The sequence below is a fragment of the Amphiprion ocellaris genome, chromosome 20 (genome assembly GCF_022539595.1).
Source record: "Amphiprion ocellaris isolate individual 3 ecotype Okinawa chromosome 20, ASM2253959v1, whole genome shotgun sequence".
Lineage (NCBI taxonomy): Eukaryota > Metazoa > Chordata > Actinopteri > Pomacentridae > Amphiprion > Amphiprion ocellaris.
Window position 1 is genome coordinate 14,227,539 of NC_072785.1, and position 17,715 is coordinate 14,245,253.

General features: G+C 41.3%; 1 protein-coding gene across 7 annotated transcripts in view; it reads left to right on the forward strand.

Annotated features, from left to right (window-relative positions):
• The window catches only part of asap2a (ArfGAP with SH3 domain, ankyrin repeat and PH domain 2a), an 84,276-nt gene that overhangs the window by 24,275 nt on the left and 42,286 nt on the right, over positions 1 to 17,715 (forward strand). For all 7 annotated transcript variants that reach the window (XR_008600000.1, XR_008599999.1, XM_055005757.1 and 4 more), the window contains exon 2: positions 11,076 to 11,148. Coding sequence is in view for 5 of the 7 variants with exons in the window: in XM_055005757.1 (XP_054861732.1) it covers positions 11,076 to 11,148 (73 nt within the window). In the remaining 2 variants the exon portion in view is untranslated. The remainder of the gene's footprint in view (positions 1 to 11,075; positions 11,149 to 17,715) is intronic.

A 17,715-nucleotide genomic window follows, 5' to 3' on the forward strand; every position in this document is an offset into this window, starting at 1 on the left:
GCTCCTTTATAGAATTTGTCTACTTCTTTGTTACATGCAATGATCTATTGAGTTTTCCTAAACCACTGATAATGATTATGATAGATTGGTTATAAATGAAACTTTAATATGGTTTAATATTGCCCATCTCACTGTTCAGATATGAGATTTGAAACATCAGTCTGCTGAATTAATGATATTCTGGTTTATTTCACAGTTTGATTCAGGAATATTCACAACACTTACTGAGAGGCCGGCTACACACATGATATTTGTCCATATACATAAGATTGGACAGTATATCAAGGTTAAAACATCGATGCTCTGGGTAAAAAGGAGCTACTATTAAAGAAAAAACAAAACCTAAAGTAATAGCAAGTTTATCAGCATTGAGAATAGGATTGATCTGGATCTAACAGAAAATGACTGTGTACTTTTCATCACTTCAGACAAGGGAGCTGTCACCCACTGAGTCTCATTTTATGAACTATTTGAGATAACAACAGTCCTCAGATTAAGTTCGGAACTCCATCACAGCTGCCAGGATATTATTTTTCGGGTAAAGTCGGACCCATTTTCTAAAGTCAAAGTATTTTTCAGTTGTATTATTGTTATTTTTTTTTTACAAGAAAAGTTTTGGTTTAAGTTTCATAAGAGGGTATTATCAGCAGTAGCCTTTTTAATATTATTATTATTATTGTTAAGATGGGAATGAATGGATGCATTCCCATCACTATATATAGAACGTAACCTGGCTAATCGTTATATTAAACCACATTGCCCGTCAAACCTGTATGACTGTGTGAATGCAACTGCATGCAGTTCCAATTTGTGACATGAAAATAATAGGTCTGAGCTATTAAGACTGTCGTTGTGACTTCTACAGAAAAGTGAACAGGGTGCTTATTCAGACACGTAGCCAACATGTTCAAATACATGTAGATTAATGGAAAGGAGTGCATATCTAAAAGGGACTTACAGGTTCATTTTTTTTTTACCTTAAATTTGGTGGCAGTGTATTTTCTCTGTAGCTAGCTGTAATTTCTGTTGCAGAATTCTTTGAAATAGTCCCTTTTTCTCTTTAAACATTAATGCTGCAGCTCTGAAAATAATGTTGCCCATTCTTATTTTACCTGCACAGCAACTTTTATTTGTAGAGACCGTTTGAGTCTGAGACCCTTCACATCGTCTCTGTTTGCAGAGAGGCTGGGTTTATGTCAATCGAAAGTCTTTTCAAGTTGCTCCCAGCGGCGCTCAAAGGGGCTCGTATGAAATCTTTTTTTCTCTGTGCGTCTGAAGTGCGCTTTTTAAGCCCACAATAGCTCACACACACACACAAACACACACAGTCGTGCTCTCTGTAGTGTTTTACTGCGGTGTTGTCCAGGAGAAAGCAGGTCATTTTCCCCTCATCTCTCCCAGGCGTCATCATCCTCCACGGGACTGTGTGGTAACCGTTGGGCACTTTGCCTCTGGCACAAGCATCTGTGTGAAAAGAGCCAAAGAGAAACTCCAAGGTGAAGTCAGAGGAGTGTTTTTTTTTTTCCCCTCTGCTTATAGCGCAGCACATTTGGCCCTTATTTCCCAACCCTCTCCTTCAAGCTCGGTTTTATCAGCCTCCTGCTAGTTTATAAACTTCATTAAATACTCCCCTCAAAGTTAGGCAGAGCATTTTTAGCAGGTTTAAATATGGTGCCATCTGGTCTCCGCGGTGATTTTTTGTAACTTTATTCATCATTCAGAACATGTTCTTGGGCTTGCTCCTTATGTAACCCTTCTTTTAAAGTTTTTTTTTCACTTAAGAAGTGTGATACTGCTAATTAGAACACTGACAAAACAAAGAAGTGGGCTTGAAACAAACCGGTATCATCACCACGAGGGAGTGCAGCCGACTGGAAGAAAATGCACGGAAACAAAAGCCCTGCCTGGATCTGTCACCTTGTAAAATGTAAAACACCCCGAAAAAGGCCTCGGCAGTTAACATGAAAGTTTGTTTTCTCTAACACTGGAAGTGCGGCAGTTGATGCTGTCATCCCGGTGTGATTTCTGGCAGCTGCTGGTGAAGGCTGCGGTCCAACAGCGGTCTTTGTAGTGCTCGCTGAGGAGCTGTAAAGCAGCAAGTGTGCTGGTGCTAAAATACCAGAGGACTCGTAGGTGGATAAGATGTTCCAATAACTTGCAGTCAGGGAGAAAAACCTCAACAGAACCAAAACTTCCGAACGCAACTACTTGCTCGCAGTCAGTGTTGAAGTATTTTTATTTTCCCCTGAATGAAATGAAGGAATATCTGGCAGATATTGACTCACAGTAAAAGTCATCACTCCTGCAGCCTTTTAACTTCGTGCTGCAGTGTACATCGTCTCAAAAGGCCCAAAATACATATGTGTTTATGTTAATGAACTCATGCCTTAGGACAGTAAAATGCACCCTCCTCCTTCTTTTTTCTCTCTGCCCCACTGTCCTCGCTGCTGCCTGGACTTTTCCACCCTGACTGCTCACATCTCAGCTGTCTGAGAGAACAGAGAAACCCTGCACCCATGGCCTGTTCGCAGTCAGCTCGATGGAACCCACTTCTGTCCAAATATTGACTTTTCTCACTCAGCATGGTTGTGAATGAAACACTTGAAAGGGTGTTTTAGGATTTTATACAGTGAATTCATAGCAAAATCAAGACTGCAGGAAAAAAAATCTCTCGCTTTTTTTGAAAAACGGGTCGACTGGATAGCAGCCTTCTTAGGGACATGCCTTCTCTTTAACGTCTGTAGGCCTGAACTGTATATTTGACATATGTCTCGAATGAGTCACAGCTTTTCCATCAGTGCTGAGGTACAAAGAGAGAATGCCCTTCCTGTGTTTACCCCGACTGCAACACATGTGGAGCTGCAGACAGCAACTCTGTCTGGTTGAAGGCCGGCCAGCTCCAAGTACGCTCGGCCGTGCAACCGCTTTGACAGCACACCTGCAGAAAAGCTGACGCGTCCTTTTTTTGTAACGTAGTAGACAAGACCGCCTACGCATGATGTCGTGTTTTAGTCATGTCTCTGCAGGACACTGTAGAATACCTTTGCATGTTGTTTGAACCGTACCAATGCTTTAACAGTCAAATAATTGTAAAACAGAGTTGACCTCGCATATGACCACATGTCATCCTTTTAGACGCTGCCGGTCTCTGGACCTGTCAACAGTTTTTACACAGCGGCCATCAGCATGTGAGAATATCGCAGCTCGTTTGTGGTATTGCGGAGAAGCGTTTAGTGTCCGAGGGACAGATATGTCGCGTGTGCCTCCGACAGCTTCTGATCTGCAGACTGAACAAACCAAGAGATCCTGTTTCAGTTTTTCCTGCTTCTCCAAACAGTGCGGGCTGACCACACCACAGTGGTGAAATGAACATGATAAACGTGATGTCAAGTCTCGCCCGTGGCTTTCACATCAAAACCAGGGCTTTTTATTTACGCCTGTTTCAGTTGTATCCTTTTAACACGCTCTTTCTATGTTTTTCTCTCTGAGGAGAAAAATTTGTTTGGTTTAATCTTGTAACATCTGGTCCCTCGATGAAAGATGGATTACAAGCCGCCATCGCAGATACTGCACCCGCACATCCAGCCAATAAATTGGATAATTGCATCCTAGTCTGCTGCTTTCTTATTCCCTGATTTCCACATTATGTCTCGGGCCGCTTCCTTGCATGACTGTTGCAGAATGGGGGCTTAAAGGGAAACACAAGGTTCCAGAGGCATGCAGACGGAGCCGTGATGTGTGTAGAGATGGTGACAGTAATACCTCAGACGGGGAGGATTGCTTGGATTGGCTTTTGTTAAAGTTGTGTGCTGCGTTGGTGACGGGGCCTCCGAGAAAAGCCGTGCAGACATGTTGTCATCAGCAGATAGTTAGCTGGCAGGAACAATGGGGCTGGATCTCTGTCTTGTCTGTCAGTCACTCCAGCATGCAATCATCCAGGAATGTCTTTCTTTTTCAGACGGAGGAGAGAGAAGTGGAAACCGCCAAAATAAAACCGGCTTGTTAGCTGGACTCTTTCCCTCCTCCTCGTCCCATTGTTTTCTCATGATGTGAAGTCTGTGCTCTCACTGCCGTCTCAAGATCCACAGTGGATGAAACGTTCTTTTGGTAGTTAAAAGGGCCAAAACGCTGTGTTATTGAAGTGAGAAAAATACACAATAGTACACAATACAATAATAAAATCCAAATGCTTATGTCTCTCGCACACAATGATTTTTGCATTTGTCATGTCTTTTATCACCCACAGATATTCAGTTTATCATTTTGCAAAAAAAAATGCAAAAAATGTGCCTAATTTGCTGCTTTTGCTTGTCTTATATCAAACTCAATATCTTTGTGTTTTTTGTAATTAGATTGCATTAAAAGGACTGAAATGTTTCATGTAAAAGACTCAAAAAGTCAAAATTTCCTACGTTAAAAGAACGCTGTGTAGTTGTAGCTACTAAGATAAATGTTAGGCCAGCTGGATTTTTTTTTATTTGTGATTTAGGCTGTATTCATGTTAATGCAATGCAGAATTTTGACTCTGGTAATCTGACATTGTGCTTGCATACTTTCATCAAGACTCCAATCAAAATAGAAAATGTATACTTACATTAGTCGACTATGTGGGGCTGTTGTCCATCAACACTTTTAGTCAGTTTTAGGAAGCAAAGTGGTTGTGAAGAAGAAACTCCCCTTAAGATCTTTTGAAAAATTTCATGGAAAAAAGGACAAGCTGCATAGTCAATGGATGTATCTTAACCTAAATTCATACTGTAACAGAACTGAAAATCCTCAACATTAATCAAGTTTACCGGAACTTCTTTCCTCCTATATCACATATTAGATATTATCTGACTATCCTGAGCTCACGGACATCAGTAACCCGACACATAACACCCAACAATTCAGGAAATGCACGAACATAAGTGAATGGATCACCGTGACAACGACCCCGGTGACCCTGCCGTGTTGTGATGGTCGGTGTAGATTGGCTGCAGCAGATGGTGCTCGATTGTAATCACAAAGATGATGATGATGACAGAGATGATGATGTCATGCCTTAAGACGGGGATTAATTCGATTCAGTTTGGGCATCTCCTCCTGGTCAGAGACTGGACGGGAGAAAAGAGCCGCTCTGTGAGCTGCTAAAAGGGAAGAAAAATGCTGACACTGCAGTCTTGTCATACGAAGTGTGCTTGTGCAGCAGCTCCAGGCTCTGAGACTGAATCTGTTGTACCAGGATTCAGCTCTGATCCGGCGCTGCTGAAACGCTACATGCCAGGGGAATTCCCCTCTCCGTCTCCAAACAGTGTTTTTGGGGTTAAATACGTCTAATTTTAGAGAGACGGGCTTCGAACGTAAAGCCTCGAACAAAAAGTTGGCCTCAACAGCAGAGAGAGCATCAGAGTGGAAATGTGTGAAAGTGATTGAGTGTAGAGAGTGTGTGTGTGCATGTGAGAGTGATTTAGAGCAGTGTGTTTGCTGCGTTCAGCTGGTTTATTACCCCGCATGTCTGTCGTCCCGTCAGACCACTCAGTGCAGATTGAAAGGGGCTGCTGGAGCGTGATGCTGCCTGACTGTTGGTGTGTTTGTGTTTGTGTGAGAGTGAAGGAAACCTCGGGTCGATGGGGGCTGAGACGTTCATGCCAATATGCATGTAAGGCTTCGGCTGGTCAGGGTGATTCACAGGCTCATTACTGACGTTTTGTGGGGGGTCAACCCAGGGTTTAGACGTGGCAGTTTCCTAGAATAATGTAGGCGCAGTAAGAAAGTTTATTAGCATTTATGGTTATTTTTTACTCTTAAGAAATGATGCCAGCATGTGCACAGATGGATGTCAGGCTAATTGCAGTTTTGGAATCAAATTTCACCAAGATAAAGCACCATATTCAGCATGTTTGAGATCTTTTTTCTCTGTTTTTTTGCATCCTCTATTATGTTCTCACAGTGTGGTCAAGAATACCCCAGACTCAAGCAGATTTAGTTTGCATGTGACACTTTTTTTAATTAGTTGATTACTTGCCTGGCCCATAAAAATGTCCTATTATAGTAGAAAAGAAAAAAAAAATCAGTTTACTGTCACAAAATAGTAAAAAAAAAAAAAAAAAAAAGGAAATCTATTCAATTTTAAGGAGTTTAAATCACAGAACTCTGACTTTTACTCTAAAAAAGTCTAATCAAACCAGTCAATTGATTGGCAAAATAATGATTAAAAACTAACAATTAATTGATTAGTTGTTGCAGCTCTACAGGTTGGGCCATAAGTTTCCATACATAGGAAAAATAAACATTTTATGATGGACAACCATTGTTATTTATATAATGTCCTCTATATGATTACCACTGTTTTGAAAGCACATATTAATACGTGTTTTCCACTGCTGATGAACTTGCATTAGCACAGTTGAAGTTAAGCTTGTAATGGTGTTGGTGATGCGTTCCTTGAGATGATTTATGTCTCGTTTCTTCAACCTGATACACCATGACCTTCAAGTGCCCCCAAAGATAGTGTCAAACGCATCTTCTAGGGTATCTGAAACATAAAAAAATATACATTATACATTTTCCTATGTATGGATACTTATGGCCCACCTGTACTTACAGTTAGTATGTAGTGTGGAATTGGAGTGCAGGTTTTTGCTCTCAGAGCTGCAAAAATTTGCATTTCTATCTTGTTTTACGCGTTGTAGATGCAAATAACATTGTGACAGGCTCTTTTGTAACACAAACCTTCCTCATGATTGCCTGCTTTTATCACAGTCCAGCACATTATTATCCAGGCGCTGCCCAGCAGAACTTAATTCACCACAGTTTTCAAAACCTGCCACGAAACATAAAGCTGATGCATTTTGAGTCGCGGCGCTGCTGATGATTATGATATGGTGAGGTCAAATTGAAAGGAAGTTCATCCGAGTGTGAATTTCGCCCAGTTGCAGTGTACTTTGCGAATTAGCTGACAAAGAGCCTCTAATACCGACGCAGTTACATGACACCAGAGCAGAACACATAGCTGCCATCTGACTGTGCTGATGCAGCATATGCAGCCAAAGCTTTAGTCACAGAATGAACAGATTGCTGTAAATCTCTTGTCCATTTGGCATGTCTTCCTCCACAAAAACATTCATGCTGCTGCCAGATCGCCCAGCTGAGTCGGCCACAGCGCTGTGCTGCTGATCGCCTCCTCTTTTGTCATATTTTTCATAGTTAATAACCTCAACGCTTCAGTTAATTGGAGCAATCAGGGCTTTGACCCAACACGTCTTTAAACACATCGTCCGAACAGGCATTTTTGTTTTAATGTATTGTGGTAAATGTATTGTGGTAAACAGAATTAAGCATACACCCATAATGGATTCTGTGCTCCACTCAGCTGTTAAACACGGTGCTTTGACTTCAGTACCTCACATCTTCCACGCTCAAAGACAATCAATACATGGAGGATTCAAGTACGGTTTGCAGGCTGGTTTTGAAATTGCTTGCTACATTCATGAATTCTGTGAAGGATTAGTCTGTTTTTTTATGAAAAGCAGAGATTTCCTCTGCATATGCTATGTGGTCAAACTGTTAAAATGTGCATCATATTGCCTGAAGCATGAATCCCTTGCTCAGTTTGTTGCCCAAAACGGGTTCTGCTTTTCCCATCAATACATTTTGGCCATAAAATCATGTGCTCCAGGTCTCATGTTGAGCAGGAAATCAATGAAGATTCTCTATGAAGTCTTTTTTCACTCTCACATAAGCTCAGACAGCAGCAGAAATGCCCTTACGGTTTCATTCTTGGTACTTGGAGTAGATGTTCTGCACAAAGCAGAGCCGAGGTGAGATCAACTCTGCTTAAAAAAAAAAAAAAAAAAAAAAAACACTCTCAGAGATGGTGCTTTTTTTCTCAGCTTGCTTTGAAACTACCTGATTAACAGTATGCAGACTCGTGTGGCTGTGTGGGGTCTAAGCTACAGCTGGGGAGCCTGAGCCAGACAGAACTAATGAGATAATAGCAGATGTAGCAGATGAATCATTTACAGGAGCTGAAGGAAGTAAAACCGCAGCACTGTAAGTCCCACTTTTACTCAGAGGCTTCTTTTAATTTGCTCAGTTCCCTGGTTTGAAGACGTCAAATTTTATTTTTAGCGTGTGTTGCTTTTACAAGGCACTTGCTGTCTGGAAGTTTACTTGTGCAAACACCGGCGCTGTATTCAATCAAAGAAAACTTGGTCGACTGAAATCCAGCCTACTCAACCAATTCATCACTGGAAAAAAATCTGCACATTATGTCAAATTTATCTAAACTTTAACACCCCCCCACTTACACACACAACACACAGCTTTGTAAATAGGATTATTATTAATATTCTTTCCAACTATCAAGCTGTTTACACCTCATACTTTGTAAGTTTGCACATTTTCAGGTGACTCATTTGCACATTCCGGCACACTGTCAATATTTCTTATTGACTGTAAAAAATCTGTATATTCTTGTATGTAAAAACCCACTGATTCTGATTATAAAGAAATGTAAAAAGCATTTTAACCGACTGAAATGTAAACGCACGTGCACAAGCTCATTGATGTATGATTTTGAAAATAGAGCTGCATTAACTCGTGTACAGCCTTAAGAGCTATTATTATAAGGTACATAATGTAAACAAGTTTGCCTTGTCAAGTTAGATGATCTATCATGTTGGTTGTTAAGCTGTGATATGCTAAATGCACTGTTCAAAATTTACACTCAACTTTTTAGCTTCTGTTTTAAAAAATACAGCCACACCGCTGTCTTCTTCGACATGGTGTCAATGAGTTTGGAACCAGCAAGTTCAGTTGATGTTAAATATATAGACCGATCAGTCTCCTTTAGGATGGACGAGTTTAAAGTTGTGAAAACGCCGAGAATTTCAAGAGTATTCTATTGCACATGTCACCAAAAATGGTGCTTTATTCCAAGTAGGCTACTGCTTTTCCCTTCATAAAATTTACACTGGCAGTTGTCTGATGGATGAGAATTTGTCCTGATGAGAGCATGTTAGCCAATCGGTCGACTAGTTGACCTGGGGACCACAATCCCAGTTAACACATGCTGATACATCAACCTTGCACAAATATTTAGACATTTGAATGATCACTTTTGTCTTTATGTGTCAATGCTGTGCAAAAAAAAGTAAATTTAATGTCGAGAATGTGCCCTCAAAGACAACACTAAGTAAATGTTGAGAGGGATGATGATGCCATGCCACGCTGCTCTCCACAGGCTGTCACTGACTGGCTGATTTCAACTCTGTGAACGTGACTTTTCTAGTTTTAATCGCAATGATCCTCATCAAAGGTAGTAGTATGCTGCAGGTATTTACTGCTGGTTAAACCTCATTCATACTGTTGAATTCAGTTCCGTTTCAGTCCACACAAACCAGACTGTGACCAGTGGGACCTATCACTGAACTGATGGAGTAAAGTATCATTGCAAGGAAGAGAGATAGTTGCTGGGTTTTTTGATATTGTGGTATTTAATGGAGTAGATGGATGGCGTATCAAAGAGATTCATCAAAGAGATTCTGTATGACAGACACTCATTAAAATGCAATTAAAATATAAATAGATAAATGTGGTCTTGATTCGATCTGATCATTCTTTCATTAAGCCTGCATTATCTTTCCTCTTCACTGAGCCCATCCAGTGTAACTGTATACCCCAGCAGACTGACTGGGTCCCCCCCTCACTCTTTAGAGGTACCCCCTATTGACAGGGCAGTGAAAGAGGACATTGTCAATGTTCTTGTCTTTCCTCTGTGTTCTGTGTTCTCCTCATATTCCGCCCGTCCCTTAGATAGTGACACTTAATTTATCTGTCACTCTCCCTTCAAAGTCTCTTGTGTCTTTGTGTTCTCTCTGTTCCTTTTGTGTTTGTGAAATATGACCCTGGGGAGAACTAAGTGCTGAGCAGTTTCTCCGTTGGGAAACATCAAACCGCTGATGGCTTGGATATTAAAACGACACCAATTTATGGATTTAATAAGTTTTGTCTTCACATTTAAGTGCTGTTGCAAAGAGGACAGTGTGCGCATGGTACACCGTACTTTGTGTGTGTGTGTGTGTGTGTGTGTGTGTGTGTGTGTGTGTGTGTGGTGCTGAATGGGTGCTATTGTGTGTTTCTGTTTTCAGGGGATCTGATATGTGTCCGTCAGAAGGGGAGCAGGGCAGGGGAAAGTGGCGCCAGCTTTGGCCCGGTCGAGCGGACATACTTAATAAAGTCCCTAAAAAACTCATTTCCTAAAATCCCCCTTCATCCCAAAAAGACTCCTTCACTCATCACTGGTACAGTGGAGCATTGTCTGGGCTGCACTCGCGCTGTTTGTTCTGCTTTATTGTGAGGCTAGCCTTAGTGCACTGTAGGGGAAGTGTGTGTGTGATTGTGGGTCTTCACAGGTTTATGTGTGTGCAGGCACACTGCCCTTCATGTAATGGACCTGAGATACTCACTGCTCTTGTCCTACAAGCTGTTATACTGATAAATACGCTACACACTCACCATAACTAATGAGGTAGCTCAGGTCTGTTCTTGGCTTTGCCTTCAATAATGCATTGCTTGTAGCCACACACACGCACACACTTCAATGAAGTACAGCATCAACTCAAACTGCTGCATCAAAAATGACCGTAGAGTTTAATTGCAACCCCTCCTATAGTTTCTGGACATAAAGTCTGTATATTGTTTCACTGCAGTGCTGCTGTATCAGAGTTACTCCACTAAATTGCAGCTCCAATCTCTTCAGAGAGATTCAAACAGATGCAGTAGCGGAGCATCCCAAACATGCAGCCAGTTAGTGTTTTTAATAATGGGAGTGTCATCTTCTGGCATTGTTACCTAGCAACAAAATGGCAATTCAGAGTGCGCTATTAAGTCAGGTGTTGCTGTCAGTCTGTTGTACACTTTGTTTCTAAGATGCTCAGCTTGCGGTGGAATGACTGATAAATACCACAGAACAGTATCTCATAGTTTCACATATTAACTGCAAAATACTTCCAGGTTAAAGTCATTAGTCTCCACTAACTCGAGTATTGACTGCTTCATGTCTTCTTCTCTTTGTGTGTGTGTCTCTGCAGGCTCTGGATGTGGATCGCAGCGTTCTGTACAAGATGAAAAAGTCAGTGAAGGCCATCTACACGTCTGGCCTGGGTGAGTCCTCCTGTCTGGCTCGGGTTTTTCATTTCCTTATCTCATCACTCTCATTTTAGACACAGCGTAAGCCTTTTCTGGAACTCAAAGCCTCCAGATTCACATAGTTTAACCCACTAATAGATGCCAGTAGCACAGCAAAAGCAGTTTGCGACTTCATAATAAAAGTGCACACACAGCAAAAGTGTAATTCGTAGAGGCAAATACTTGTTGAATCATTATGTGCTGCGCTTTTCTTTTGCTGTCAAACAAATGAAATGCTGGCAAGCTTTTAGTCTTTTATACTGAATATTAAGCAGTCGAATGATCTGTCGGTTAAGTGGTTCTTTGATAGAAAATAAGATTTGAATGTAAGATGTTGAGTATTTTATTCGCGGCAGACAGACTAAGAAGCATTTTTTGATGTTTAGCATTTTTTTACACTCAATTTAATTGATTCAATCTAAGTGTGCATGAATACAAGTAATTTAAATGTCATCCCCAATGCCTTTGTTCCACTGCCTTTGAGGCTGAGGCAGGAAGGGGCAGTGTTTTTAGCCAGTGTGTGTGTGTGTGTGTGTGTGTGTGTGTGTGTGTGTGTGTGTGTGTGTGTGTGTGTGTGTGTGTGTGTGTGTGTGTGTGTGTGTGTGTGTGTGCGTTATTACCAGGCTCATTGTGGCTGTCTGTGCCAGTGTTGGGTGTTTTCAGTGTCTTTTGTTTGGCCTGCCTGACAGAACCCCGCTGAGAGAGAGAGAGAGACCTGTGAACAATGTGCTGAGCATGTCTTTTTCAGAACACTGTGGCTCTGTTCAGACCAGAGGGACAGCTGTCTGATCCAGTCCCCAAAACGAACAGCTGGGGAGGGGTGCACACTGTGTTTGTGTGTGGCTGCTGAGGCGTGGACGCGCTCATGTTCGCCATTCACTACGCTGCTAAACATCCACATGCCGTCCGTTTGTGGCCCGACTAAACAACATTTCTGTGCAGGTGTACATGTAGAAGACTGAGCTGCTGAGCGCCCCTATTACTCATAAATGCCTTCATTTGAATCTGTGCACGTTGGGCAGGTTACACATGTCTGAGAATTGCACGTGAAATAGGTTTTTATTATGAGCAAAAGTATCTGCAGCACGAGGAACTGGGAGCATACAAATCCGCCGTTTTGCCTTATAGCAGTGTTTCTACTGTAAACACTGATCAAAATCTAGACGAGCTTCATACGTGAAGCTTCGTCTGTAGAAATGCCACTGGGAATGCTGTTGTTTACACTTCTTCCAAGGGAAGGTTGTATTAACCTTTTGTTATCGACAGTCATCAGGGAAACGCTGCCCAGACACTGATCTGTTTTGAATACAACCAAGAGGCCTTGATTTAATGGCTTTATGTCAAGCTTGTGTCTCTTGAACATGGGATTTGTACCTGGATTACAAAAAACGGATGATGTATGCTCCAAATATAGATTCTGCTTTCTTGGCTCACTTACTACAAATGCAGAGTAGTTAAAGATGTATTTATCATTGTTTTCTACTAACAATGCACCATTTAACTGTACTGTGACTGTGTTAACAGAAAATTATTACCTGACCCTGCAGATCATTTCTGCTCTTTATGGTCTTTCAGCTTACTGGTTTGTGGCTCGCAGCTTTAATATTTAGTTTATTCTCGCTGCATGCTGGTTTTGGGCAGGCAGGAAAGTACTAATAAGCCCTACTGTGTCCTACCTGCCCAGCAGCAAACGGTGGATAGACACATTTAACAACTACCTGGAGATGAATACAGTGAAGTGTGCACTGGATCCAGATATGTACCTTAGGAGATGGTGGAGACCAAAATAATGGAATAAGGAGTGAAAATTGGACTTAGATTTGTCAGGTGATCAGACACAGGATAACCAGATGTGGAACATTGTTGTGCTACCCCAAAGTGGGAAAACATTGAGGCTTGTCGGGTCAATTGCTGAAGAAACAAGACTTAAAAATGGTTTGTAAAAATGTAAAATATGTGTGGATGATTTACAGTTGAGGGGTTAAAACTAAGAACCTCACAGGCAACAAATATACACTGGCTGGCCAAAAAAAAAAATCCTGGATTTAAATAAGCAAATAGGTAAGCGCTTCCCATTGGATAATTACTGCATGGGTGATTATGTTTCAGCTGGCAACAAGTTATTTAGCCCTAACTGATGCAGTGAGGAGCTTCTCGTCTCTGAAACAACCATATCGGAAGACATATCATGTGGTCATGGAAAGGTTGTTAATCAGTTTCAGAAGGGTCAAATTATTGGCCTGCATCAAGCAAACCAAACTTCTAAGATTTCTGAAACTACTAAAATTGGGTTAAGAACTGTACAACAGCACAACTTAGGGCAATGTTCAATAGTGGAAGTAAGAGTATTTCCACACGCACAATGTGAAGGGAACTCAAAGGATTGGGACTAAACAGGTGTGTAGCACTAAGAAAACCACTGATCAGTGAGGCTAATCAGAAAAAAAAGGCTTCAATTTGCTAGGTAGCATAAAGGTTGGACTCTGGAGCAATGAAAGAAGGTCATGTGGTCTGATGAGTCCAGATTCACCCTGTTCCAAAGTGATGGGGGCATCAGGGTAAGAAGAGAAGCAGATGAAGTGATGCACTCATCATAGCTAGTGTCTACCAGCCTGTGGGGGTTATGGTTATGATCTGGGGTTGGTCAGGTTCAGCAAAGTTATGTTCCCAAAGGATGAGGTCAGCTGACTACCTGAATATACTGAATGACCAGGTCTTTACATCAATGAGTTTTTCTTCCCTGATTTCATGGACATGTTCCAAGATGATGATGCCAGGATTCATGGGGTTCACATTTAGAATGAGTGGTTCAGGGAGCATGAGACATCATTTTCACACATAGATTGGCCTCTACAGAGTCCAGACCTCAACTTCATTGAGAATCTTTGGGATGTGCTGGGGAAAACTTCACGCAGAATTCCAACTCTCCCATCATCAATACAAGATCTTGGTGAAAAAATAATGCAACTCTGAACAGGAATAAATGTTGTGACATTGCAGAACCTTATCGAAACGATGCCACAGCGGATGTGTGCCATAATCAAAGCTAAGGGCAATCCAACGAAATATTAGTGTGACTTTTTTTTGGGGGGGCCGGCCAGCGTATCTCCAGTATAAAGGCCACAACTTGGTTAAATAAGCAGTGAATACTCATACATGAACTGTTATTGTGCTACAGTGTCTAAAAATAATCTTTCCCATCTGTATGTTTATAGAAAGAGGAAAAAAAACATTGAGTTTTCTTCATTTTCTCCTGAGAGGATGTTGAGAGAAAAAGTGTGAATAATGAGACGCACAGCAGGGTGCCTCCACACTGGCTCCTTTAATACTCAGAGAAGCTGCCTGGTTTGACTGCAGAGTCCAAAACCCTGCAAGGATATTTTCGGCTATGACATGAGGAATAGTAATGACGAGGAAGAGAAGCTGGAGAAGGAATGCTGGAGGTTTGGTTACAACAGCAAGAGGAAAATAAACAATAGAACAAGAGTTACTACACAAGGGAAAAGCAGAGAAACTGAGTAAGCAGTATAAGCTTGTGGCGGAGACAAAGAAAAAGATGGGAAAGTCAGATTGAAAGAGGTGAGAAAGAGAGTTACAGGGAAAGCTTATAAATGAGCAGGAGAGTCCTGCTTGCTGCAGGGACCTGTCAGAGTGTCAGCTTGTGGGTTTTGATGAATAAACCAGCAGCAGCGTTTCAAACCTCTGAAAAAGCTGGAGCTGATCGAGCAGAGCTGCCTGGATGGGCCTGCAAAAGCTGCTGAACAGATAATGACTAGAGGCAGCTGATGAACACCGTGTTCCAGCCGCAGCACCTATAGGTGGGCAGGACATTTAGCTGCTAAATAATGCAGAACTCGGCTCATGCTGCATCAGAAAAGCGCAGAATTTGATCATATTTCGACTGACTTTGTCCTTCAATTCACTGCTGTACGCTCACATAAATTTCTCTCTTGGTTGCTAGGTAACCAAGTAAAAGACTCTCCCATAAAGTCTAATATAATCGCACTGGACTGGTGTATGAGGAAAAAGATTATTCTAAAATAAAAGGACAAAGAAAGCTCATAAGAAAGTGTAGTGAAACTAAAGGACAGAATAACATCTGACATTTTGGACTTTTTACTTTTCATTCCAAGAATTAGATGAGACAGTTGACATCACTTTCATGTCTGTGTGGTAAATGTGAAGCTAAACCAGTAGCGTCTTAGCTTAGCTTAGCATAAAGATTGGAAACAAAAGTTAGCATGAGTCTGTCCCAGATAAAAGAATCCACTTACCAGCATGTTTTTAATGATGCAAATTAAGAGGTGTCTTATTGGTTTTAATGTGTAGAAAAAGTGCAAAAACAAAAAGTTTTTTTTCATTTCTGTCGACTCTGAGCTGGATATGTGGCTTAATACTGAGCTTTAGAAATGCTAGTAGATGTATTTTTAAGCTTTGGACTGTGTCAGGAAAGCAGATTTTCCTTGTCTCCATTCTTTATGCTAACTTAAGCTTCCTGGCTCCTGCCTCCAACTTCATTTTCACAGATATGACACTGTTTCCAGTATTCCAGTGTACTATAACTATTGGCAAAAAAGCAAATATGTATAATCCCCAAAATGTTTCTGTAATACTTTCTTGATTGTCTTTCTCACGGCCCATAATTCTTTGTCTCTTCTCTGGGGATGAAACTTCGGCTCAGTGCTGGTTGCCGTATTTTTAAGTGGACATGGAGTCCAGCGTTGTTTTCACAGAGTCCGTAGAGAAAGATATGAAATTGATCTGAGGTCGCCGGCACATTGTGTTATTGAGCGTCGGAGCGCCAGCCAACCAGGCCTGATGGAGCCGAGTGTGACAGAATGAATGTGGGAGAGAGGAAGCAGAGGCCGGCCTGCTATCTGCTGATTAAACCCAGTGTGTGCATGAAGGACGGAGAGAGATAAAGATGGAAGAAGCTGCAGAACAAGCCTTTGGGATGTTAGATAATCCTCAGCAGAAGCCTGGGGCTCGTACTATGAAGCAAGTTCAACATACCCAGGATACCCTTTCTTTATCTGCCTTCACTTAACCTAACAACTGCGGTCAGGTTAAGCGGTCACACAAACTTGTTATCAACTTGATATGTCAAAACAGGGTTTCTGAATCTAGCTGTGAGCACATTCGGACGAAAGTAAAACAATATGAGGGGATTTAAAATGAGTACAGGCTATAAGCAACACCGCTGCTGCTGCCAAAGACAACAAAGAAAGCTGCAAAAGACTGCAGACTCTGTGAATGTGTAATTAATGGGATTATCAATATCACCGTTCCCTTGTGTACAAGTTCCTGAAATGTAAGTTCCTTAGTCAATATTTAGTTTATTACAAGGTAGTGCAACAAAGTTACAGCTGTAGTCCCTTTATGCTACTCAAAAAAGGCCCATTATTCAAAGGACAAATAACCAAGTAATAAAAATAAAGCATGATGAAGTTTCTTATTCTCATGCCACATAAAGCAATTCGATCTGATTCTTTTAACTGCATCCTTGGTGGTGTTAAGTGGTTTTGGGAGCAAATAAAGAACAAATACAGAAACATAATTCATACTGGAGAGTAGGCTTAATTCAAAGCTTGTAAAGTTAACACGCAGGCTTTAAGCCTTAAGTGTTTTAATCAGTTTATGCTCTATGGTTGTGTCGTTCTGCAAAAGGCACATAGAATAATAAATCGGTTTCTAAATTGCTTGCAGATCTGAAAACTCTTGCCTTCACCTCTCACCATATGCGCTCAGAGCTCTGCAGGATCTTCCAGAATTGGGGATGCTATTTGCTGATTGGTCAGTGGGCGGTACTTTAAAGGGAATTACTCTGTTATCTGGAACATAAGCTGCTCAAGGACAGGTTAGGTGTTTCACTTTAATTCCCGTGGTAAGAAGTGAACCACTGTTGTCCCAGAGTTAAACCTGAGGTAACCTCAGCGACCTCAAATCCTGCTTCACAGTTCAAGCCTCTGGAAGCTGTAGATGCTTTTTTGGTGCGTTTGTGTGCATCTATGTTTAACAGAGAAGATACAGTGAAGGATGTTGGACATGACTGTGTATTAGTAGAGCACTGATGAGTTTTAAAAGTGTGTTTATGTGTGTGGTTAACATCGTTACAGTCTCTGTCTTACAATGAATTCATAGTTAAATTGTTCCGAGGTCTAACGCTCTCAGGGAGAAGTCACCAGTTTTTGAACATGAAACTAAGTTTAAGTGAATGATGGAGACCTCTCATTAAGTTTGGTTTCAAAAATAAAATATCTAAAATTTGAATTAATATAGTGAGTTGCAGTAGTAGTATGTTTCACCAAGTAAATGTGGATGATGTTTTTTTTCTTTTGTTTTTTTTTGAAGCGGCTTGCTCCAAAGAAGCTTGAAATGCTGCAGTTTATTAAGCAAGAATAAAACCTTTTACTGCGTTTTGCAATTGGTCTACATTTGAAAGTGGCTCCAGATTGTGATCACTTGCCAATAGCAGCCTGCATACCTGCTCGGTTGTAGCCCAAAAGACTTGCAGTAGCTTTCACTAGCTGTAGTTTTTAAAGC